The sequence below is a fragment of the Neopsephotus bourkii genome, unplaced genomic scaffold (genome assembly GCF_033783945.1).
Source record: "Neopsephotus bourkii isolate Nb327-2 ecotype Australia unplaced genomic scaffold, CSIRO-AGI_Nbou_v1 NB_659, whole genome shotgun sequence".
Classification (NCBI taxonomy): domain Eukaryota; kingdom Metazoa; phylum Chordata; class Aves; order Psittaciformes; family Psittacidae; genus Neopsephotus; species Neopsephotus bourkii.
Genome location: NW_026901158.1, coordinates 3094534 through 3119633, shown reverse-complemented (window position 1 = coordinate 3119633; position 25100 = coordinate 3094534). Strand labels below are relative to the sequence as shown.

General features: G+C 47.5%; 1 protein-coding gene across 6 annotated transcripts in view; it reads left to right on the top strand.

Annotated features, from left to right (window-relative positions):
- Positions 1 to 19696, top strand: part of NR6A1 (nuclear receptor subfamily 6 group A member 1) — an 82530-nt gene extending 62834 nt beyond the window's left edge. For 4 of the 6 annotated variants that reach the window (XM_061352618.1, XM_061352620.1, XM_061352621.1 and 1 more), the window contains 8 exons: positions 105 to 335; positions 3451 to 3506; positions 5170 to 5327; positions 6065 to 6292; positions 6977 to 7231; positions 11185 to 11306; positions 13547 to 13699; positions 14682 to 19696. In XM_061352618.1, coding sequence (XP_061208602.1) covers positions 105 to 335; positions 3451 to 3506; positions 5170 to 5327; positions 6065 to 6292; positions 6977 to 7231; positions 11185 to 11306; positions 13547 to 13699; positions 14682 to 14770 — 1292 coding nt within the window. In that variant the 3' untranslated portion in view covers positions 14771 to 19696. The remainder of the gene's footprint in view (positions 1 to 104; positions 336 to 3450; positions 3507 to 5169; positions 5328 to 6064; positions 6293 to 6976; positions 7232 to 11184; positions 11307 to 13546; positions 13700 to 14681) is intronic. The other 2 variants (XM_061352617.1, XM_061352619.1) reach the window with 2 other exon arrangements.
- The last annotated feature ends 5404 nt before the right edge of the window (positions 19697 to 25100 follow it).

The window sequence follows — 25100 nt, the reverse complement described above, 5'->3', positions numbered from 1 at the left end:
TCCAGGCAGGCCACGGCATGCCTTTCTGATTCCCCTCAGGAGAGTCTCTGATCACTCAGTGAAGCTGTTCTGTTGACCAGAAAGCCTTTCCTCTTCTCTTGCAGATGAGCGGGTGGATCAGCGAACCTGCCTGATCTGCGGGGACAGAGCGACGGGGCTGCACTATGGGATCATCTCCTGCGAGGGCTGCAAGGGGTTCTTCAAAAGGAGCATCTGCAACAAGCGGGTTTACAGATGCAGTCGGGACAAGAACTGCGTCATGTCACGCAAACAGCGCAACAGATGCCAGTACTGCCGCCTGCTCAAATGCCTCCAGATGGGGATGAACAGGAAAGGTAAAGAACACTGGTCTTTTTATAGGGGAAGGTACAGGTTGGGACCTGTGTTAGCAATGTGAGCTGCCCAGCCTCAGCTGCCATTCTCTATTGCACTTCTTCCTCTCAAATTCTGCACAAGAAAAAGAGAAGTTTCAGCAAAACGATACATGGATAAAAAATCCTTTCTGAAGTACTTTGTTACTGTATTGGAGGAAAGATCTGTATGAATTGAAAACATGTCTAAATATTTGGAGGACTGATTGTTGTGATCCCTTTTTTTCAGGGAAGGTGATTTACAGTCCTCTCTAACATCTGACCTTGCATTTTCCCTGATCAAAATGGTCACTGTTTTTATACCTCACTATACTAATGTGGCAAAAATCTGTGTGTTTAAATAGACTTTTAAAATGCCAAAGAGATCTGAGTCAGATTTACCTGTTTATTTTGTGAGCTTTGACCTGCAGCTGCTCCACAGTGATGGGGGTCTTCACTTACCACCTTTCTCTGGTTGATGAGGCACAGTGGTGTGGGGCTGGGAATGCCAAAGGTGGTTTTGCCAAGTACGAGGTCACTGAGGAGCAGATGTGATCTGGGATAGGGACAGCCACCCCTTAGTCCCCCTATGTACAGACTGATGAAATGCTACAGTATCATCTTCAGGATGGAAAATCTTTATTAGCTCAGAAATTAGTAATAAAAAATAGACCAGAATAGACTCTTCACTCCAATCTGTTGGCTTTTTAATCTCAGGAATTGTTACCCATTGAAGGCAGAGATTTGTTGTTTTAATGGCAACTCGCAGGAGTTGGAGCAGGAGTGGGTGCTGCCATAGCACAGTAGCTGGTCATGCTCCTTTCCCTCCTGGATGTGCTGGTGGGGTGGCGAGAGGGACCACTAAACAAGGGTGTCATCTCATGTTTTTTAAATGTAGCTATTGATGCCTTCAGTGTCATCCTTCATGTGAAAGCCGCCTGTCAAAAGCACTAAAACTTCCATCAATTTACTGCAAATCCGCCAGGATCTTTCTTAGGAAGGGTATCTTGGGGCTGAGATGGAAAGCTTATCTCCTGACCGCTTTGATTACAAATGATTTCTGGGAGTTCCACTTGCTGGGGACCACAGCTGAGCACCCGGTGATGAGAGCGCAGCTCAGGGCAGCCAGAACCTGGCTGGGAACGTGTATCCTAAGGGTCTGCAGCGTGAATTGCTCTGCTCTCATGGGATCTTGCCGCTCCGGGGGCGGTGTTTGGGGTTTTATAAGCCACATCGCTCCCTGCCCGCGCAGCTCACCCGCGGGGGCAGAGCGCCACCTCCTGGCCCGGTCTCCACCCTGCTTCCCTCTTCTTTCCTCCGATAGCACTTGGAAATCAAAAGATCCGGACAATTTCCATCCCTTGCTCACAGTGCCATTAGCTGAGAAGCTTTATGGATCACAAAATAGTTTGGAAAAGTAGAGAAATTCCCCCCAAAATTGGAAAACAGTTACTGTAGTTCCATTATGTTAGAAAAACCCCTAAAAGGAGTAACAGAGAGGTAACTGGGACAGCTCAGTTTTGTATCAGTCCCTTTTCTTTCCATGAGAAACTAAGGGTTTTTTGGAAAGAGCTTGCATAGAACAGCCATATTTGTTAAAAAGACCATGTTGTCTTGTTGTATCTTAAGAGATTTCTGTGTTATAAATGTAACCACAGTCGGTTTCTCTCCTGTGTTTGTGGCTTCTGCAGTTTGCTTACTGAATGCTGCCTGGCATTTAAAATAAAACTACTTGCTGTTACATGGGGGTGATAGAGTTTGCAGTAGAAGGATTGAAACTGCATTTCTGATCTCGTAACATGTTGTTGGAAGGTGCCACAGGGGTGGTTGTAAATCATCAGACATTTTGTAGTGATGTGCATTGATTGACGAGGGGGTTATGATGCAGGAAAACGCAGTTTAGATGCCTTGCTGTGATTGCATTAGCTGAGTGTGTGTAATCCCCGAGCTGCAAGCGCAGACGAGGATGATTTGAGCTGAGGGTATCTAAAATCAAGCAACAGACAAATTTTTCCTTACATTTTGTGTCATTTTCTGCTCCGGGAGGGCCTCCTGCAGCCCTGTGTGCCAAGCAGGGCCAGGCCAGCCGGCAGCAGCAAGGTCACTGTGCAGCTGGGGAGAGCCTCCTGCCAAGTCTGGCCAGGTCATGGTGGGAAAGAGATTGGGACCTGATAAACAGGGGGACCTGGCCCGGGAGAGGCAGCACACCAGGAGCAGGGCTGGTCCTCGATTGCTGTCAGCTTCTGCTGGCCTGCTCTGCCAATAAAGTTAAAAGCAGAGGGAAAAGGAAGGTGGAAAAGCCTCTCCAGGATAATCCCCTTAATTGGACTTTGTTGAAGTTCCTTGGAAATCGTTTAAAGAGCTTTAAAAATGCAGCTGCTCTATTGAGAAACTGGGCTGCCCTTCTGAAATGAAACTGCACAGCTCGGGCTAGTAACAGGAATGCTCAGTGACAGCTTTGTGTGCAGCCGGCTGGGTAAAATCTCCCCTTCATTTTCTGTGACAGCAGTAGAGATCTGACTCTCTGAAGTGACAGCAGTGTTAGTAGTTACCACTGAGGTGCTTTATCTCCGTGTTGCTGCAGCACTGGTTCATGTCTCCCCAGGTGGAGTCTGGCTCATGGTAGTTCATTGTGTGCAGTGCAGTTAGAAAGGCTGGTGTTCGCATGTACTTTTCTAGCTGTTGTGGGCATTCACTGGGTTATCTCCAGGGTGAAGCAGGGTTGCTTTCCATGTGCCATTTCTCAAATTATACTGCAATTAATTGTGTTAAAGAGTTGCTGTTCCTGCATCACCTGTCACTCACGGAGCACACAAGAAAGTAAACTCCCTGGGTAACGCATGTAGCTCCATCGATGTGTTCATGCTGTTAGGGTGAGGATCACGACATGTACAGCTCGATCTCTCCAGTGCCCTGGAAAGCACTGGAGGTTTCTGTGTAAACCGCTTTGATGAACAAAATGAATCTTTTAAAGCACAAAGATGTTTTCCTCAAAACAGTAGATACCTTCTTGTGTACTTCTGGAATACCCAACAGAAGCATTCCTCACCAAGAACCAAACAGTAGCCTTCCTCACCTAGGTTTGCTTGTTTTCTTTCAGCAATCAGAGAAGATGGCATGCCAGGAGGCAGAAACAAAAGCATTGGACCTGTCCAGGTGAGCATGTTCAGCTGTTTCTCCGTGGTTCCCTTCAGCTTTTACTCTCTTGCCCTTAGCACACAGCTCCTCTTGTGGTGGTGGGCTCAGACTGTGGCACCTTGGGATGATCTGATCGAGCCTTTCTCAGCCATGCTGTGGCATAGCAGGGCTTTGGCTCTCCACGAGCGTTAGAAATACATCATGAACTGTAGATTTGTAAATAAAGCTCGGTGCTTGCTTGTCCCCGCAGCAGTCCCAGGTGCCTGTGTGGATGCACGGCCAGGCTCGAGGCGCTCTGTCCTTTGTGAGCTGCACAAGGACGGCTCCACAGCTCCCAGTAAATCTCAGGGGCTGCCTGCTGCAATTCCTTCAGTTGTTGCAAGGGGGGCACCCGGTAAATGTCTCACTGATTGATGGCACAGCTTGTCTGGAGATGTCTTGTAAAGCACAAAGTAATTCAGCCCAACAGCTTGTACTGTACGCGTGAGAAATGATGGCCATTTCCAGCTTGCTTCTAGAAAAGAGGTCTTTTAGGACTTTACTATTTATTTTAATAAACTAGTAATAACACTGAAAGCATTTTCTGTGGCTCTGTGTGCCTGCGGAAAGACTGGTCACCCCAGCCCAAAACCAGGCCATGAGAAGCCAAGCAACCAGACACACAGCTTGTTCAGTTAGATTCTTCGTAGCAGACTGAGAGAAAGGCAAGAATCAGACAGTGCAGCCATGCCTGGGGTCAGCATCAGAGAGAGCCTAGCTCAAAGAGTAAAAAGTTTCTGTAATGGTAAAACATTCCTGCTGTTTGCAAACATGATATTTATAACAGCATTAGATCCTGGTTAAAGCTGAAGAGCAAACATTTCATTTCTGGCCAGGTAACAACTTTTAGCGCCTCTGTGAGCAATGTTTGGCTCTAATGATGTTCAGAGTGCATGGCACTGTCTTGCAGTGTGTTTACTCAAGGTATTTCCATATTATGTGACAGCCTCACAAAGGGACATACACAGAATTAGGAAAGCCCCACAACTTTTATGTTACATTTATCCCACTACTTGTGCAATGCTTCTCCAGTTTATACTTCAGTTGATCTGATTTTTTATTTTTTTAGTCTATTTTAGCTTCACATATATTACTCTCCCAATACTTGTTTTAAGTATTAGGTACTTGATTCTGTTGGGTGCCCCCTGGTTCTTCTGTGGGGGACAATAGTGAACAGTGATCCCCTGAAAGTGTTTTCCTGGCTAATTTTGTACGTCACCTTGCCTCTCTCAATTGCTTTATCAAACCAGAGCCTACCCCACTTTCCGTTTGCCTTTACCTCTGCCTCTACTGAGTGATGTTCCCAATGAGCTGGCCTCAATTACTCCCAGGTTTTTCACTGTGTGACAGCCGCTGATTTACGGGTTGTTGCTGTGTGTGTTTGACATCTTTTCATGTGTCCATTCCTGCCTACTGTGTTATCGTCACTTAAATTGTTCTGCTGGAGGTCACCACAATTAGCTGTAAATAGAATTTTTCATGTATGTTGTTAAATGTAAAGGAATGGCAAAACATTTCTCCTGGTATTGGGGTGATTTCCTCTCTGTTGGATGTGACCCTACGGTCAAGGTGTTTGCATACAGAGCTTCTGCCTTGTTCTTTCTCTCAGCTGAAGTAACCATAATAATCCTGTGCTTGACAGATATCAGAGGAAGAGATTGAGAGAATTATGTCTGGGCAAGAATTTGAGGGAGAAGCAAACATGTCATGGAGCAACAACGGAGACAGTGACCATAGTTCCCCTGGGAATGGAGTTTCTGAGAGCAACCAGCCTTCACCTGTTTCTACTCCATCTTCAAGGTGGGAATGACCCCTGGAAGAATTCCTTATGGCAGTAATCTTGACTGCCTTTCCCTGATTCTTACATCTCTAATTGTGTTTTAAGACAGCCACTGGATTGAAGAGAATTGAACTGGGAGGTGAAACCCTCATGAGCAAATGTAAAAGAAGGCAAAAAAAGAAATCGTATTTAAAATGTCTCTTAATATCAAGTCTTTTCTGCAGCTCATGGGAACTTGGTTACCTTTCACTGCTCATTCTGAATAAGCTTTTTCTGCACTGTGCTCAGATTTTGAACATAAATTACTCCATTTAGGTGACTGATTGATTGTGTTATATTAATGTCAGTTACTGTTAGTGCCAGCCTCCTGATGCAGCCTTCAATAGTAAACACAGCAAGCATCTCAGACTTGCATTCCATCTGCTTTCAGTTGCATCTTAAACTGGGAGATATTTGTGTTCACTGCTTGCATAAATACTTAGTTTACAATCTCAAATTCTAGCCTTTAAGGAAGCTGGGGTGGAAATGCTTTGATAATCTGAATGGTTGCTCATGGAGCCAGGCTCAACATGAGGCAAATATAAGTTGTTTGGTCTGCACACTCTAAATTATTCCCAGGGAAAGTTTAAATACAGAGGCATTTCTCATTCTGTTTTCTTTCCATATTTTTATTAACATTTCTGATGGAGCTAGATACAACCTTCTAATGAATTGGGTGGAATTTGGGGGGTATATTAAAAAGCTTTTCCTTTTCCAGTAGGTCCGTGGAGCTGAATGGATTCGCTGCGCTCAGGGATCAATATATCGGGACACCGGTGTCCACGCACTATCAGTACCTCCCGCACCTTTTTAGCTATTCTGCTCACTCGGCTCTGATGCCCCCCCAGACACGCAGCCTGGACCCCCAGTCGCACAGTCTTATCAATCAGTTGGTGTCAGCGGAGGACCTGGAGCCTCTCGGCACACCGATGCTCATTGAGGACGGGTGAGTGTGCACGGAGTGAGTGCAAGAGGCTGCCCAGAGCTGCCTGCTCCTGGATGTCCTTTTGGCCTGGCCCTCTCTGCCTGCACACACAGGGGCTGCTGACAGTGAGGGGGCTGCTGGGTGCATGTGTTCACGGTTTGATCGGCACAGGGAGCACGTTCCCTGGGAGAAGATGTAATCACAGTGCAAGCAGCAAACCAGACCTCAACCTGTGCATGCCCTGTGCCCTTGCCTGGGGCTGGAGCTGGCATGCACAGACCTTGTGTGGGGTTCCAGGCCACATGGCCAGGCTGAGGCTGTGCAGGAGTGGAGTTTGATGGGTTTCAGCCCTGAGACTACAATAACTGTACAGAAGGCCTAGTAATAAGCAAGGTAGCTGGCAAAATACACATAGGTGGAAAAAAGCTGGGTATTCTGTTCGTTAGTGAGAGCTGCAGGGCTCTCTGAGGCTGGGTGCTGGTAGGGTGGGTGACCCCAGCAGTTGGGGTGGCTCCTCTCGCATCCCTCAGCTGGGCAGGATGGGTGCTGACCATTACAGCTCCTGCAAAACCCTGGGAACTGGCACATTGGGCACTTGGACATGAATTCCTGTGGGGTTTTGGCTTGCTTTTCAAGTGCCTGGTCAAATGATGTCGTTCAATGTTTTTAATGGATTTTATGCCTTCATATTAACTGTGCCTGCAGGTATAAAGTGACTCAGGCAGAGCTGTTTGCGTTGTTGTGTCGTCTGGCGGATGAATTGCTTTTCAGGCAGATTGCTTGGATCAAGAAGCTGCCGTTCTTCTGTGAACTCTCCATCAAAGACTATACCTGCCTGCTCAGCTCTACGTGGCAGGAGCTCATCCTGCTCTCCTCGCTGACTGTTTACAGCAAGCAGATCTTTGGTGACCTTGCAGATGTCACCTCCAAGTATTCTCCTTCTGATGATGAGCTGCACAGGTGAGATGACAGGCTGAGTCTGTGGGTAAGGGAGTGAGATCTAGTGCTGAAGGAGATGGTGGGTGCCCTGTGACCAATTTGCCACCTCTCCCAGGACAGGTCATTTCACCTGCAGCTGTTTTCAGTTTTTTTAGGTAACACAAGGGTAGAAAATATGCCATGGTTAGACAGTATTGAGTCAAAACTTCCTTCTGCAGGGGAAGGTACGTGATGCTGTTTGAATTTCCTGCAGCGATGCTGTTGTCCTCCAGCACAGCCCAATGAACTGCCTTTTTCATGGGGAGAGTAAAACTAACCAACACTTTGGGTAACCCTGAGATTCAGGACAGACAGTCTTATTTAAAAACCCTTTGGACGTGTGGGAAGGTTGTTCTTAAAGCTGGTTATCTGCATTATCAAAGTGTTCATTATTAATTGCTGTTTCTTTGTTTTGATTACATAAATTTAAAAGATGTTGCAACTTAGCTCTTGTTTTTTCCATATCATTTACTGACTGGTGCTCTGAGGAGCTTGCTTTTCATTTATCATTTTGGTCAGGGTGTTGGTTTTTTGGTCTGGGTGGGGTTTTTGCAGTCTTGGTGCCAGACAGATCCTCCTTCTGGTAGCAGACTCACAATTTCACATTATTATGGCAGAATAGGTAGGGTTTATGGAAACTGCTGCCCACCCTGCACTCTGCCCTTGCTAGGTATGGTGATTTTGCACGAGCCACCAGGGGATGTAAGTGATGAGCAGAGATTTAAAATACTGCTGTGGTCCTCAGCCATCGCAGGATCTTAATGGTTCTTTGAGGTTCCTTTGTGCATCTGTTTTGACACCCAGAGGCGCTGGCTGGCTGAGACCATGGTGAAGGAGTGGAGGAGCCAGGAGCTGGACCCAGCTGTCTCATTTCCTGGGGCAGGTTCCTTCCCAGTGCTGTTCTGCCTGGCCATTCATCATGCATCTGGTGCTGCTCCTGTAAGGAATAGTAAGGGTCATAGAAAACCACAATAACACTTGTTCCTGCATTCAGCTGTCCTTTTATTCCTGCTGTCCTGGTCAGAGCCTCAAAAGAGAAGTGTTTGTTTCCATTTTGGGTTTGTGATAAATACAAGCGAGAGTAAGACAACAAGACAAAGGAGGAATCCTCGCCCTTCAGAAACCAGCAATTCAGAGCTGGTCGCCTCAAAAGTCCTTCACAGAAGATCTGTGCACATGGATGAAAATAGATGTTCTCAGGAGTAGAATGTTTCTGCAGTCTCTTCTTCTGATTTATCTTTTCAAGTATCATTAATTGTCATCATGACATAGGAAAATGCACACCAAAAAAGCCATTTAGTGGGAAGTAGCACAGGTGAGGGGTCTCAGGCTGCATGGTTCCCTCCCAGTTGTCTTTATGGTAGTTCAGCTGTAGCTTGACTGTCTGCAGGTGGCAGTGGGATAGTTCATGATAGTTCATCAGTCTTCTGTCCAGTACACTTGCGGAGAAGCTGATCCCTTTGGATTTGGGAGGAGCTCTTTCAAAGAGGTGTCTGACTCATGGGCTTTCTCAAAGAGCCCCCATTTCCTCTGGCATTGATCAGTAATGACTGCAAACAGAAGTTCATTACATCTCACAGCTGGCTGAAGAAGTCTCACTGAGCTGCCAGTCTGGTACTTGGGGGTTAATTCTTGTTCTTACTTAGCAAAATGATGGGTGCAATGCTAATGCTTAGGTAGGTGACCAATGAAAGCATAGGATGAGCTCCCCAGGCCCTGTGTTTTAATCACTGCTAACAACTGGCTAAATGTTCTGTTTGTCTGCTAGATCAAATGTTTTCTTTCATTGTGCTGTTTTTCTGGAGATGAATATGAAATGAATAGATTCCTGACCTCCCCCAGCACTCCTGATAGCGCTTCCCTTCCCCCTCCTCCCCAGCTGATCCCGATAACTCTCAGCCAGAAACTTGCCTGGTGTAAACTGCGAGAAGTGTGTGTAGGAGTCAGTCCTCGAGAAGAAATAGGGCTGTGAAAAACAGAACCGCTTTGTTTGAAAGGGGGAGGAAAGTATGCACAGAAAAGTGAGACAGTTGAACTGCAGGAGTGAGAGAAGAGCTCTCCTGGATTTATGAAGTGATGAGTGGCTGGTAAAAATGTGCATGCTCTAAAAACAATTAAACCCAACACACAACTGAGTGGTCTTTGTGCTCATTAACTTCTTGAGCTTTGCAATCTTGCACCTGCACGATTTTTAATGTCAACTTGAGAGCAAGAAAACTTGTACAACTTTAGATTAGCCGACAAGGCTTTCATCACTTACAATATTGCTTTCTTGAAGAAGTGACCTGCAGTTCAGACAGCTTGTTTTCACTTCTCTGAGGTCAAACTCCACCATGCATTTTACAAATAACTTTGAAGTAAACAAACACACATGCCAAAATAAGGTATTCTTCAGTGAAAAAGGTTCTATTTTTTGCTCTATTCAAAGATGGCTTTCTGGTTGTGCTCGTATTCTTTGTGCTGTACAATGCCAGAGTGCAGCTGAAGCTTCCCTAAACACTTCTGTCCCACTTCTGAGTATTTTTGCAATATGTGGTGTCTTTGAAACGGGGGGTATTGCTATGAGATGTGTTTCCAAGAGGCTGTTCTGGCTGTTGGCCCATGTGGGATGGTCCCAGAGCGTGTCTGTGGGCACTGGCAGCAATCTGCTCTCTCCAGCTCCAGTTACCATGGCTTTATCATGGTGCACACATGAGGCATCACTCCTGAAGAAGCAGCCTGGCACCCCTATCAGCAGGAGGATCTCATTCTGCACCTGCAAAACCTCCATCGTGCAATCTCCCAGGAGATTTTGGGAAGATCTGCATTCCCTGTGCATCAGTGCATGCTCTCCAGCCCATCTCTCACTGGCTTCCCTTGGCAAGTGTGCACGTTGAGGAGCAAAACCAGCTTGTTTTCAGCAAATGGCACAGAATCAGAAATGAATGTAGCTCTGCCTGCTGAGATATTCCAGGGCTGGTATGGATTGTGGATCTAGATCCCAGCAGAGGATCCCTGACAGTGACACTAGCAGCAGTCCTTTCCTGTTTGCATCTTGATGCACATGAAGTGCAATGAATCCTGTTTGAGGGGGAAAGTTTAAAAAGAAGCAGCATGCATTCCTTGGACTTAGCACAATTCAACCTTAGGCCATCCCCTGCAGTTCCACTTCCTTTAACACTGGTTATTTGTGGTTTCATGTATATTTGTACTCGTGACAAGGATCCCAGCCTTCCTGCAATATGTCTCACCCCAGAAACTCTCAGCTGAGGAAAATGAACAAACCATAATGAACAGCTTTGTGGAAGCACAGGATCTCTGTGAGTCACTCCTGGGAATTTTCAGGAGGTGAGCTTCCTCACCTGTCTGTCAGATCAATGAAGTGTGTGCCACTTGTTGCACATGGGCCAGTGTAATTCCTCAGTGTTAAAACAAAGCTATTTCCAGCAGCACTCTACAGATACAGGAAATTGTAGGCACTTTTCCTATTGGAAACATACTTTGTTCCAGGAAGCAGTATCTGTGCAGCGGGATGTGGGCTCTGTGTGCCTGCAGTGCTGTATCACCGGAGGAGGCCCGAGAGAGACACAGTCCTCATTGAAACGTGGGGAAGTACAAGTGTAGAGAGGCAAAGCAGTGTGCGTACAGCACGCAAGCAGTTTGTGCAGATTTCTGGCTCTATCCAACCTTTTCCTCTCAGAGCAGGCTGGTGATGAACTGAATCCCCAAGAGCTGTTTTTTGCTAAAATATCTATAGCAGTCATGTCTGTGAGAGTAATTTTCCTTCTTAGTTCTACTTTAATAGTGGTGCCAGCAGACTTTGGGCAGTTTTCATGACAGATTTTGTTAAGTCTCCTTGAAGATGTTAAACTCTCTGAAGTTATTTTAATAAGCTTCTTGCCTTTATTGTATGGACTCTGTCCTGTCTACATTGATGTGTGATCTCTGTCCTCCAGATTCAGTGAAGAGGGGATGGAGGTGATGGAGCGGTTGATCTACCTCTTTCGCAAATTTAACCAGTTGAAGGTCAGCAATGAGGAGTATGCGTGTATGAAAGCCATTAACTTCCTAAATCAAGGTGAGTCTATGAAGAGGAGGTATTGGCCCCAGTGGAGAAATTCTCTGAAACCGTCTAAGCAGTCTTTGATTCCCTGATGAGAAATAAGAGGAAGGGATCTGATATCAGTGAAGAGACTCGAGCTCTGAAACTTCCATGTTTACCATTGTGTAGCCCATACACATGCAGAGCAGGGTACTTGGGTACCCACCTGAAGAAATCCTGGAAGTAAATGAATTCATTTGCTTAGACAATTTTTGTTGCCTTTAAATACAGGGAACAAGCACAGTAAGTGTGTCATTCTACATATTTACCATGGGTACCAATGCCAGGATAAGAACAGAGCAGGGACACTGGTGAAACCTTTCTGGATAAGGTTTGGGTGACTTACCAGCTGCTAACAGACTTTTCATCTAAAAGTATTATTGCTTTAGATAATTGTTTAGCTATTAACTGAAGGATATTTTAAAGCCAGTTAATTGGCATCACTTTCTTTTCCTGAAGTAAATGTTGGCTGTTTGCATAACAAGCTTTTGAAGATTCCCAACTAGAAAATGTATTTGTTCCGAGCTTTTCTGGCTATTTAAAATGCCAGGATATATATCTGTATAAAATATATATATAAAATATGTGTGTATATATATAAATATATAAAATACACATAAAATATAAATATCTATAATATATATATGCCAGGATATACATATTTAAAATTCAGGATATATACTTAGGTCATCTAGCTGGCTTCCTGCTTTTTAGATGCTACACCTAATGCTAACTCTTCACAGGGAAAAGTAATCCCAAATGAAGTATTTAGGTGCAGGCAATGAATTGAGCCTAAGAAGGGACTGTTGACTAACCAGGGTATTAAAGCTGGCAGTCCAGGCTGCTGCAAGACCCTGGACATTTCAGAATCCATGCAGAGTAATTCTTCAACATGTGAGAAGACCCTGGTCGCTGCCTAACAACTGCAGAGGGCTGGAATAGTTCAGGATAGGTTGTGTTTGTTCCTCAGAAGTGCCTATCCCTGTCTCCACTGTTGCACAGCGTCTCAATCCACTGCTTGCTGGTCGTTTGTTGTGGCCCAGTGTCAACGTTTCTTCGTGTTGTAAAAGAAGAGAACTGTGAGAGACAAAGCTCAATGGATGGCGTTGAGCTGTGATTTTGGAAATAAATGTCCCCAAAGTCTGTTGTGGTGTGAAAGATAGTTGCAGTCTGTAAAACCGTGCTGCAGGCTCTCTCCTCCCCCACTCATTTCCAGCAGGAGATAGTGCTGACGCTTCAATCTGTGCCGGGCTGAGGTTCCGGTTTGCTTCCCTGGGCAGTTTCCTGACACTGGATAATACACTTCTCGAGCTGTCTCCATTGTTTTCCAAAATGTATTTTCATTAACTTCCTGTCTTCTTTTATTTTTAGTTGAAGTTTGCAATTTTTTATGTGAAATACCTGAGAATTATTTTTAAAAGTCAGCTTTTGGGCAGTAGATAAATGCCTCTTCCGTCAGATGGTTTTACAATACGACTCTGTACTGAGGGTCTGCAGCTTCCTTGCTCCACGGCACTGGATCCTTCCCAGGACTCCCAGCAGCATGCCGATGCTGTTGATCACACTGAAGGGTGGCAGTTGTACTTCCTGCCCGTTTGATAGCTTGGAAATGCCCATTTTTCCTCTGTGCATGTTACCTGACATTGGCAAAGCTAAATTTAAAAACAAGAAGTTGACAAGTTTATAAAGCTCATATGACATAATTCATAAACAGATGGGGAGAAATATGATGATACCGTGAATTATAGAGTTGAGTGCTTTCCTCAGGCAGGATGATATAGCTAAAATCAACATGTTTCTGTCTGAGGAAGTATTACGCTGCATCTGCTGCGAGGACTAAACCTTGACATACAGCTGCTTTACACCAGGCAGATGGGGATTTAAGATTGCTGGAGCTGTTATCTCCAAATGCGTTTGTTGAGCTCTGCAGATGAGCACTTTAAGACAGTAGCTGTTCTCATCTTGGCCCTCTGTGGAAGGAAATCCTGTGCCCAGACATAGGTGTAAAGATGCATAGGAGATGCGGGCATGCCAGGAGGGGAGATGGGAATTCCAGTAGTTGCCTAACTGGGCAGTCTCTGAAGCAGGGACAAAGCTTAGAGTTATAGAAAACAGTCTGTCTTTCCTGAAGAAATGGCAGTAAGTCCAAGGCTGCTGCTCTTCTAGGATGTTTTTGTCATGTTTTCATTCATTGCTCTAATTGTATTCCCTTTCAGATATCAGGGGTTTGACCAATGCATCCCAACTGGAGCAGCTGAATAAGCGGTACTGGTATGTTTGCCAGGACTTCACAGAGTACAAATATCCCCACCAGCCAAACCGTTTTCCGGATTTAATGATGTGTTTGCCAGAGATACGATATATTGCAGGTAACTTTTGAGCTCTTTTCCCACGGGATCATGTACAAGTTACGAAATTCACTTCTTTTGAAACAAAACAATTTATAACAGTGAAAATCTTGCCAACTTTGGAGGATGTGTGTGTGGGACCTTCTGTCAAAGCTCCTCACCCACCTTTAAGCCCATCTCCCATCAGCTCTAGCTCACCGAGCCAGACTGGCTGTTTGCAAGCTGTCCTTGTAATGCTGGCAGATGCAGTGTTACGTCCTGCTCCAAAAAGACATGCCTTGCTTTGACCTGCTGCCCTTTAAGTACCATGGGGGGTTCTCCTTTTATTTTCCTCCTTTCAATCCCAACTCAGAGGCATTTTGCCTTAAAAGGGTGCAATCCTGATTTGAGTAGTAATAAGAAACAGAGAGCCCTGAAATGGTGCTTAATTATGGAGCAGATGGTAGAGAGAGCAGTGGGCAGATTCACAGTGTAACCCCGAGGTTTCAGCTCATTTGGACCTCTGAAATCCGCAGGTGAACTTTCAGATGCAGTTGTGTCACTAATTAGGTCTACAAGGTCTGGTGTTACTAAAACATTGTTTGTTCCTGAATGTTATGGCAAAGGGAGATACTTGCCTCCCTGTGTCAAGGCTCTGTGTGCTTCATCCTACTCTGTCGTAATGAACAAGATAATAATCACAGAGTAGCTCTCATAATTTACTCATTGAGATCAACAAGGGAGTTTGAGGAGAGACAGGATTTAGTCTTTCCCAGTTTCTATAAATACTGCTCCATTGTGGAGAAATCATTTTGATCTGACTTTGACCATTTATTTTGCTTTCTATTCAGTAAACAATAAATCCTGTTGTGTCCAAATGAATATCAAATGTCTAATGTAGCAGTAGGATGATTAACTGTTTCTCTGAGAGGTTCAAGGTAAAACCATTGCTCGCCTTGCTGGCTTAGGTGTCTCTGAAATCTGATTCAGGAGTGGCTGCTAATTCTGGTTTTTCTCTTACCAGGAAAAATGGTGAATGTTCCCCTGGAGCAGCTGCCTCTCCTGTTTAAGGCTGTTCTACATTCCTGCAAGACGAGTGTGAGCAAAGAGTGAGCCCAGCTTGGCCAGGCCAGTGCTTTACACTGTGCCTCGGGCAGGGAGCTGGCTCACCCTGGGAGAGGGGCAAACGCGATCCAGGCAGGAGCCAGGGCAGTGGTGTCCCTGCTGTTGTAGCAAGAATCTTTTTTTGTTTGGTTTTTTTTTGTTTTGTTTTGGTTTTTTTTACTCTTTTTCCTATATATTTATTTCACGACAGAGTTGAATGTATGATCTTCAACACGATGCACATGGTTCTGTATGAATGCAGCAGATGCATTCTCCAGCGGTTTACAGAATGTGAAGATGTTTAATGTTACAGTGTTTGTTAGGGTTAGTTCTTTTGTATTTGGGGGCTCGGGACCAAGATGACTAAGACTACCTCAAGGAGAAGATGCTGTTTGTGCACTGCTCTTTCCATGATTTGTATCCAAAAGCATTTGTCGTAGAGAGCAAATGGCCTCACTGCATCGACAGAGCTGTTAGTATCCCAGATGGACGATTTTGGTGAAGTGGGTGTTAGAGAAGTGCCAAGCTTTTTATCTTTAAATATAATAATTTTTAAAAGGCTGGAAGTGGAGAAGAAGGAAAAGTCTCTCTAGCCAGTTGGTTTCTTTTCCCCCTGGCAGTTTTCAAGTGCAGGTTTAGTTCCTGCAGTTTCCCTGAATCCTGCCCCAGTGGGATAAATATTCCCAAGCTTGCAAGGGGCTCAGTGCTCCTGTCCCCTCCTGGGAGCTGCAGGAGTGGGCTCTGCCCCAACCCCAGCCTAACCCACTGGCCTCTCACTGTTGCTGCAGCACCTCTCCATTCGACTGAAACTGCATTGCTGCAGTTCATAGCAGGCTCCTGGCATTATACAAAGGTACTCTTGTTGCTGGAGAACTGCAAGTAATTTCTTGTCACTTCCTTAACATCCATTTTAGGCTCACAAAAGCAGGAAAACACTACTTAGAGAAGAGGCAGGATTGCCCCTTTGAGTGTGTTCCTCCAGGGTGGTATCTGACTACTCAGGAGGCTTCTGAATTGCAGCAATCCCAGTCTGTTTCTGGCAACAGTTAATGTACCCTGTGATTCAGTGTGACCTGTGTAATGGGGCAAGGGACTCCAGTGTTCTCTGGCATGGCTTTCTCTGCTGGACTCGGGGAATGCATAATCCATACTCGTATCCTGCCAGAACTGTTTTGCTGCTTGTGGAATTCCTTCTACCAGGAAAATGCTATTAATGCAGTACTTGGTAAACTGTTCTGTCCTAGGTGTTGCAGGGCTTGCATTTTCCATCTCACAACCTCCACACTACTCCACTGCATGGAGAGCTGGGTTAATCACAACTGGTTAGCTGCTTGAGCAATTGCTAAGTGCTGTTGTTTTCTAAACTTGGGTATTCTTATGAGTAACATCACAGCTTCAAGCTCGTGGTGGTGGTGGTGAGATTGGATGAGACACCTTGTTCTCATCTCCTTCATTCAGAATTAACATTCAAAGACCCAGTCACTCTCCTAGGCAGCTGTGTTGCCCTGGCTGGATTTCCTTCCCTGTGTCCTTAGATATGAATCTGATGTAGCAAGAGGGTTCATCAACAAATGTTTGAATGCTGTTTTAAAAACACTTTGGGAAACAGCTTCTGTTTCTTCAGGGTAAGAGGGACCACTTGCTACCTTTTTGTCTTGTGCTGATGAAGGCACAAAGTGAGTACTGCTCAGAGGTACTGAAGCTGCTGTGAGATGAATGTGATGGTGATCAGGAGAAAAACCTCATTCACCAAAGTTGTCTTTCCTTCCCCTTCACCCAGCGGGTGCTTCCTCAGTTGCAGCCCAAGAGATGCTGTGACCCACTGGCTTGGCACATCTCTCGCATAGTCGGCAGCCGTGGTCTCACGCAGGGAACCCATGGCAGCAATCCCGCTTGGGCATCTTCCAGCTTGATGGTTTCCCTTTCCTAAAAGTCCACTAGCTGCTCATTTTTCATTATTTAAATAGGATGTTACGGGTAAGAGCTGCTGGGCCCAGCAGCAGTTCAGCTTGACAGAGCTCCACAATCCAAAGGTGGTTCCGTGAATCTCATTTACTTTCTGACTGTCAAATGGGACAAGCGTGTATTTCTCAGGAAAGCCTTCTGCATACATACCTCAAGTGTAAATGGGAAGATGTTAGTATATCTGTTTGTAAGTTAGGAAGTGTTTCTCAGCTTTTAATTTCCAAATAGCTTGATATGATCTTTTTATTACGGGTTATCTTCTGGCTCGCTGTTTTATACACTCAAGGAATCGTTACAATTGCATAGGAGTAATTCTGTTCTGCAGTTATTGAATTATTATGATCTGTTGGTGAATAAGAGTTTGTTTTAATTAGTGTACATAAAAGTGGTCATCACATTGCCAAATATCAAACAACAATAATCTATTAGGTATTCTGTGTTTATCCAAAATGGACTCCCAAGACTAATGCTATACCAACAACAAAAAAACCCGAAATTCATTTCTGATGATGAATGGACAAGAATGTTCTACTTTCTGTTGTATGAAGCAAATTTTACAAAAGTTGATTGGCAGCAGCATCCGTTACCAAATAACCCATTTGTTGTAGGGAGTAGAAAAGCCTTGCTAAACTGACAAGTAAGGAAGAAGCTAAAGTATCAACCCAGAATCTAGCTCACCGGACAGTCATTCTTAATATCTTCTGCACCAAGTCCTCTAATGACTTGTATTTTTTAAACAGGGTAAAGTGAATGTGTTGCATTGCAAACTCAGGTATTATGAGAAGGTAGGAATGTAGCTAGAGACGTAGAGATGTTAGGTCAGTCACTAGATGTATTTGTGAATTTGGTTTGAAGGACGCCCTGGAAAGGTTGGAATTTTTGTTCCATTCTTCACGTAACATTCGGTTTACAGGGACTCATATTTTATTTGTGCTTAATGCTAGTAGGGGGAAGTTCATTATCTTTGGTATCTATCTGCTCTTGCTTATCTGACCTTCTGTCATAGAGGAATCAATCAACAATAATAGTCTTTGGTAGAATTTTCTGCTGTGACAAGTCAATTTTTACCCCGATTTGAAAGATAAATTGGCTGACTGACCCCCTCCTCTCCTTCATAGCATTTGTGCAGATGGAAGGCTGAAGAGTTACTTTTAATCCGAACAGAGATTTGGGACATAAATACGAAGAGCTCAGGCTCACACATTCAGATGGGCTCTGCTGAGGTGTCCTGATTGCTGTTTTACAGGTTGGAACTGGTCACCCTGTGCAGAGAACAGAGCAGAAATTGCTCCAGCTCATGGGGCTGAGTCCCAGTGTGAGTGGGCAGTCCCTGGGACCTGAACAAAAGCTTTTTGAAAGTAACTGGGTTTTCTTCCACTGTCTGCCTGTGGGTCAGGCTGCTGAATCTTGACCCCACTGTGTGTGTCAGTAGTGAGCCCTTGTCCTCAGCATGCCTGGCCCCTCGAGAGGACTGGGGGACCAACCAGGACATTCAGGGATGCCAAGTACCTGAGGAGGGCAAAACCAGTGCAGCAGGAGGGAACTCTCCAGCCGTTTTGCATATGCATTAACTACTTTCTAATTGTTAATAATGCAGTGGTGCTCATCATTCCCATCTCTTGCCTGCTAGCCCGTAGAGCTGTGCAGAGCCACTGCGCGCTCTGGGTCAGCGCGGTGCAGCTCTGGATCCTTCTGTAACTCAAATCCTGAGCTGTTGCTGTCTCCCATCACACAAAGACTAAAGAGAGAACAGGGCATCTCCAGGGTGATCAGTGCAAAGAGATCAGTCACAGTGATAACTGCAGGAACACCCATTTTCCTGGTGTGCTGGTGTTACTTGGACTGAGGCTATGAGAGTCAGCAGAGCCTGCTCGCTCTGACAGTGTGTTTGCAGGGCTGCTTTGCTCACAGGGCGAGTCCTGGGTGGTTGTGCCCTCACCCTGCAGTAGCCCATAAGGCTCAAGCTCACATCAGTGCCACTTGCTGCCCGTCCCTCCCTCTGCCGCACACATCAGATCTGCCCTCGCTCTTCAGGCCTCTGCACAGAACAAAACCACCTCAGGTGCAGGAGTTTTGGTCTTGTCCTTCAAACCAACCTTTTTTCTAAAGAAACTTGAATTTCTTTTATCTTTACTACATTTTCTTAAATGAAAAAAAAAGAAAAAAAAAAAAGCTCTCCTGTGAATGTGCTATTTACCGTTCATTCTTTCTTCTTTCTTGGTTTTAATTTGAAGCTATGAAGCTTGGTGTCTGTGAAAATGTTGTTATTTCTCAGGATAATAAGCGGCAATCATCCCTGCCACATAAAGGGCAGGAGAAAGGGGGAAACTTGGGGAACTAGTTTAAGTATGAAGCTGATTTTTAAGTTGTAGATGATGTGTAAATCAAATGCATGGGATGTCAGTATCAAGCCGTGGTGTTTCTCCGGGTTCACGGTGTGTTGTTTGCAATGCACAGAAGCTCAGGGATAAGTATTTAAAATGTGACCCAGAGAAACCCTGGTTTTGATGTTGCAGCAGTTGCTGCTTTCATGACTTGTTTGGAGGACCCAGTAAAAGCTGAATGAAGCCCCATGTAGAGATTTCAGGGGGAAAGCTTTCACTTCGGCTTGTGGGAAGTTTGCCTACTGAAGGCTTAGGTGGGCTCTAGTGTTTGAAGCATCCCGAAGGAGCACGTTGCCGTTTGACCTGTTGCAAGGGGATTTGCATGGAGAGCAGGTTTTGGTAACCTCACACTCCTGCTGAAGGCACACCAGCTCCCAGGGCTGGGAGAGGTTTGTCTGTATTTCCACATCCCCTCATCCTTCTGCCTTACGTGTTTGAGTGCTCGTGGACAAGGGGAAAATGGGAATTTCCCAGTATGTCCCTGGCAGCCAGTTGCAGAATTTCCTGCACTCAGTTTGTTGCTTATGAATTACAGCATCTTCGTTTCCAGTCTGTACAGCTTTAGCATTATGGGTCAGTCAGGCTGTGGACTGAAGAGTAACCCTGGTTCAGTTACAGCTGATGCCAGCACTGATGAGAGTCAGGAAAAGTTTGCAGGGCCCTCTCAGTGGCCAGGACCTGCAGATCTGAGTTTGAGCCAGCCCTCCAGAGAGCTGGTGGGGCCAATCCAGGCAATGCCTTCCCCTTGAAAAAGATGAAATTGAAAAGAGCTCATGCGCAGCTGACCTCTAACAAGTCTATGAAAGAAGCAACATGGTTCAGTGGAAGAAATGCCCCCAAGGGCAAAAAGAAACAGAAATTGAAACCAGATGAGATCAACCTTAACAAAGCCTTTTGTGATTCATTGTTTTCTTTCAATTTATAAAATGTCTTGTAATAGTTGATAACATTATTGACTCAATTTCCATAACTAAACTACCTCGTGTGACATCCTGTTTATCATCTCAAAGGGATTGTGTGAAAAACAAAATACTGACAGTGTTTGAAGAACAGGGGAGTGATGGTGGAGTTCTGTTTCCCTTCTCGTTGTGGCTTGGTTCCTGTTACTGCCACAGCATTTCAACCTGTGGGTGATGGCTTTGACTTGGACTCCCAGCCCCCAGGAAGGCGTTGGGCTGTGCACACCGTGCTCTCACCCAGCACTGATGTGCCAAGGTGGTGACCACTGTGGCCGCTGCCACAATGGGCCACTGTTCACAGGGTGAGCAGTGTCCTGTGGCTGTGTGTGACAGTGTCCACAGGGCAGGACATGGCTTTTGCCAGTTTGGCTTTTGTTGGTGCCCATCGAGCCACTGTTCCAGCGCTGTCCTGGTGCAGACACGATGCAGAAGTTGCATTTGTAGCCTGGGACCTTGCAGAGCCCTCGTGTATGTCCTGGGCATCAGGGTGCTGCAGGAGGAAATGGGTCCAGTTTGCTGCCATGTGCTTGTGTCAGCCCATTGCTGGTCTGCAGGATGTATCCAGGATGGGTCGGTCCCAGTCTTGGGGTCCTTCTGCTGCTGTTCCAGGTGATGGTTTCTCCCAGTAAAACACTTCATTTTTCCCACAATCCCTTGTGTAAATCAGGGAAGCAGGATGTTGCCTCGGCATGACACACGGTGAACGTTGGCACGCTCAGAGCCGGGGCTGGGGCAGGAAACTCTGTCCGGCCACTGCCACCCTCACCCACAGCATGAGGAGGTGAGGAGCCCCGTGTGGCACCTCTCAGGAGCTGCCTCCCTGTCACTACACTATGACCAAATGAATGTCTCTGCTGGCACGTCTCGGGCATGCCATGGCACAGCCGGTCCCCCTGCTGCAGTGGGACTGGTGCGGGTCCGTGTCAGCCCGACCTGCCCCTGCTCCGCTGCTCTGCTCTGTGACTTGACTACCTGTGGAAATGTGACCAATAAGTGTTGAACGCATGTGTAGCGAGTGTTAGCTGTATGAACTAATAAATGTGAATTGTTCTGCACTGGTGGTGTCTGCTCTTCGCTTGAAGCTTCCTTTTCAGCAGCGTTTTTCACTCGGTGGGGAGGCAACATCAGGGGGATGGAGCCCAGAGCAGCACTGGGTGCTGCAGCGCTGCTGTGCCCTGCCTGCTGCTATCTTGCCATGTAGCAGCCAGGGCTGGAAGCGTTTGTGGGTCTGGGGATGGCCATGGTGCTGTTGGGAACCCTGCTAAGAGTGGGGCTGTCTGCAGGAGGCTAAGTGGCAGGAGCAGAAGCAGAGGGGGGTCCTTCTGCAGGGGGGATGAAAGGAGTGGGGGCAATGCAAAAAGTGAAGGTCTTCTGGGCCCTGCCATGCAACAGGCACCCGGTGGTCCCCTTCCCCTTCTCCCAGAGAAGGCAGGAGGATGGGGTTTCTCCTTTAGGTCACCACCAAGGTGCCCACCATGGCACACAGGACACAGCCACGCCAGCGCTGTCACCTGGGACGACATGATGATCCTGTCAGTGGGATGGCCAGAAGATGCAGTGGTTCGGGTGGTCACCATCACCGCAGGGAGCAGCAGCAGGAGACCCGTGCAGCAGAGGCTGCTGCAGGCAGGAGGCATAATGGGAACAGGCAAACACACCAGGAATCCTTGACCAGCGTACTCCGAAGAGAAACTGCAGAAACCATTTAGCAATCTCGCGTGTCACCGAGGTGGGTGCGTGTTAAAGACTAAGAAGCACTTTACATATTTACATTTCCATGGGTATTAGGGAGCACACGCGAAGGCCCACTCAGGGAGCCGCAGCGCTGCCACAAAGGCGGCTCCAAGTGAGCAGCAGCCCCGAGCTCCGTGGCTCTCTCCCACGGGGCTGCGCTGCTAAACCCATCAGAATGCAAATTGTTCCCTTTTAATGTGTAGGAGCTCTTGTGCTCAAGTGTTTAAGGTTTCCTCCCCCCGCCCCTTATTTTATTAATGGGAGATTCTATAGCAAAGAAATGGCAGTTCAGCATCTGCCTCCTGGCACATGGGTGCAGTCCTCCGTGTATTTCTCCTGAGCTGAAGGATTTTGTCCCTGACAGAGCTCCTGGGTTGGAACATGGAGCTGTGGGATCGTGATAAGCACTTCTTGTGTGGGGCAGAGCCTGTCCCCAGCCTCAGAGAAGTGCAGAGTGAGACCCTGCTTTCCTTCGCTGGTTGTTCCTGGGGTGTTTTCTTTGCATCACTTGCCCCTTTGCTGTGTCCCCAGCTTTGGGGGAGCCGGTCTGTTGCTCCACCAGCACCATACCTGCTCCCTCCCTGCTCCTTCTAGAGGGTTTCTTGCATCCCAGCTTCCATCCTGGCATGAGTCTTGCTGCCCCGCTCCTCTGCCAAGCGCTCTCATGTCTCCTCTCCATCATGTTAGTTCTTTACAGCAGTTCTCCTCCTCTGTGGTGCAGCTTGAGCAGCTTTAACACTGGATTTATTCCCTGTAAGGGAGCCCTGAAGGCCAGCAGTGGCAGAGCTCCCCAGGAGGTGGCAGAGGATGCTCCGCACACGTGGGGCAATGGGTTTGTCCTCACCTTCAAACCAAGCAAGAAGCAATGGTGCATCCTCTCCCCTCTCCCCTGGCTGGCACAGGAGGCTGCCTGGAAAGCAAGGGTGGTGTGGGAAAAGTACCAGCACATTTTAATTTCCAGCTCAACCTCTCCTGACCACTGTATTTTGATTAGAGCTCTGCTTCCTTTTCATCTCGGTGCTCGGGCTGGTGACAACTGCCACAGCCTCGTGCACGCACTGCAATAGTTTATCACCGAAGGCCAGCCGCTCTATGAATTCAGAGCCAGCGCTGAACAAATCACGCTGTCACTAACGTCAAACTTGTTAACCTGATCTTTGGTGGATCACTAGTGTCAACATTGCACGGGACATACATTATCGGGCCCAAGGACTTTGGGAGATGTGTTTGTCAGGCTGCTCTGTCACAGTCCCACTCTTGGCCTTCGGAAAGTAACTTTCAAGGATAAGCTGCTTGCCTCTTCCAAAGAGTTGCTGTCCCCAGGAGTGTCACCCCACGGCCACTGGCTGGGACAGGGCTGCAAGGGGAGGCTGGTCACCATGCCTGCAGTGCTGGTGTCAGCCAGCAACAGGGGAGGGCTCTGTGCGGATGGCTGTGTGCATTGTCAGCAGGGCTGGGCATGGATTGCTGTTGATGTCCATCACTGACCATGTCTATTCCCTGAGCTTCTCCCTGTCTTCTCACCAACTGCTCTCACATCTCTTGCCCAGTCACTATCACTGTCACTGGAGTTCAAACCTGAAAACCAGTCCATTGCACGCAGTAGACTGGTGGGCTGCCGTTTACTGGACCATCACAAGTCTCCCGTGTTGGTTTGCCAAGTTCAGGTGCAAGAATCGCTCATGGTGTTTCTGACAGGGTTGATCACTACTGTGGAGGTCAGATGAAGGATGGGCCACCATTGCCAGCATGGTAACAGCGCGCTCAAGAGGTAAGCTCCTGCTCAAGCTCCTGGGGGTGATGGGTTCTGTGGTACCTTTGCTCAGGCTGGTAGCATCTCCTCCCTGCAGCTCCAGCCTGTGGTCCCACAGGAGAACGGGACAACCCGGGCATCCTTCTTGGGGCTGTGTGCTGGTGGGTGAGCAGGTAGGACTGCACCAGAGTAGGTGCAGCTCACAGCCGGGGGGACCCCAATGCGAGTGCAGGATTGGAGCTCCACATCACTGTCCCTGTGGGCCGACCCCTTTAATCAGCTGTGAAAGAGAGAGAGAAAGCTGGAGAGAAATCTTTCTCTCTGCTAACCTCATCACAATAAAGATTCCTATAAAGAGCTCTTATCCTTGAAGAAAATGAGGCACATAAGCAGGAATAGTAAACAAAAGGCTGTCATTTTGACCCAGGAGTGCTTCATGTTGTTGGCAACTGCCAAGAGGAAGCATAAAGAGAGTCTGCATCCAAGTCCCAATTATGCAGAACTATGTGACTGATATGTCAATGAGTCCCCCCGGGGAGGAGACCACCAGCGCTTCCCGGCGCTGCCTGTGCAACATCTGCACACGCCGCCCTGCGCGGGGCCCGCCTGAGCCCCGGGGCGAGGCGTGCGTGGCATCGGAAGAATGCGGGGGACAAGGTAATGTCACCGGGAACGCTACCACCAAAGCCCCCGCCGCGCGCGCGCTCTCGGCGGTCAGGGTCTGCGGGCAGGCGGCGGGCTCTGGCACACGGTAGTGCTGACCACACCTGCTGCAGGCACGCTCCGGGAACGTGGCGCAGGCAGGAGGGCTGCCCCGCCGCCGATAAGCTGAGTGGATGGAGATAAAATCCCAGGAAGAGATATGCTTTGCTGAGCATCAAGGCTACGCACCAGAAAGGAGCCAAAGCACGGCGGCGGCGGCCCGCAGCGGGTGGTATGGGTCCAAGGGCTCTGGCTGCGGCACAGCCACGCCGGCCCCATGGCCCAGACACAAGGAGATAGGGTAGGGCAGTCATGGAGTCATAGAATCAGAGTGGTTTGGGTTGGAAGGGACCTTAGGATCATGCAGTTCTAACCCCCTGCCACAGGCAGGGACACCCTCCACCAGGCCAGACATGCTGGTGCCTGAGCCCATCAGGGGCACGAAGCAGAGGCTGCGCTGGTCCCTTAGTCATGACTGTGTCAAGACAACTTTAGGGTCCATCCCTGGTACTGAACAGCAGTCATCCCCTCCCCAGCACACCCTCAGGGCCCTGTGCAGCAGGACCAACCCATCCCTTCCTCCTGGGTGCTGTGGCCATTAGCATGTCACCCCAGTCTGCACCTTCTCCCTGTCGTTGGGCAGCCCTGGGGCTGCACACAGCCTTCAGCACAGCCCCGGGTGCCCTGGCCAGTGCGTGCTGCCAGGGGTATCCAAGGCCTCCTAGGACATAGCTGGTCCCATGTCCCAGCACAACCCCAGCGCGGGACGGGGATGGAGAGCAGGAGCATGGGGAAGGGGTCATTGCTGCCGCTGCAAAGGGCCCTGGTGCCAGCACTGGCGC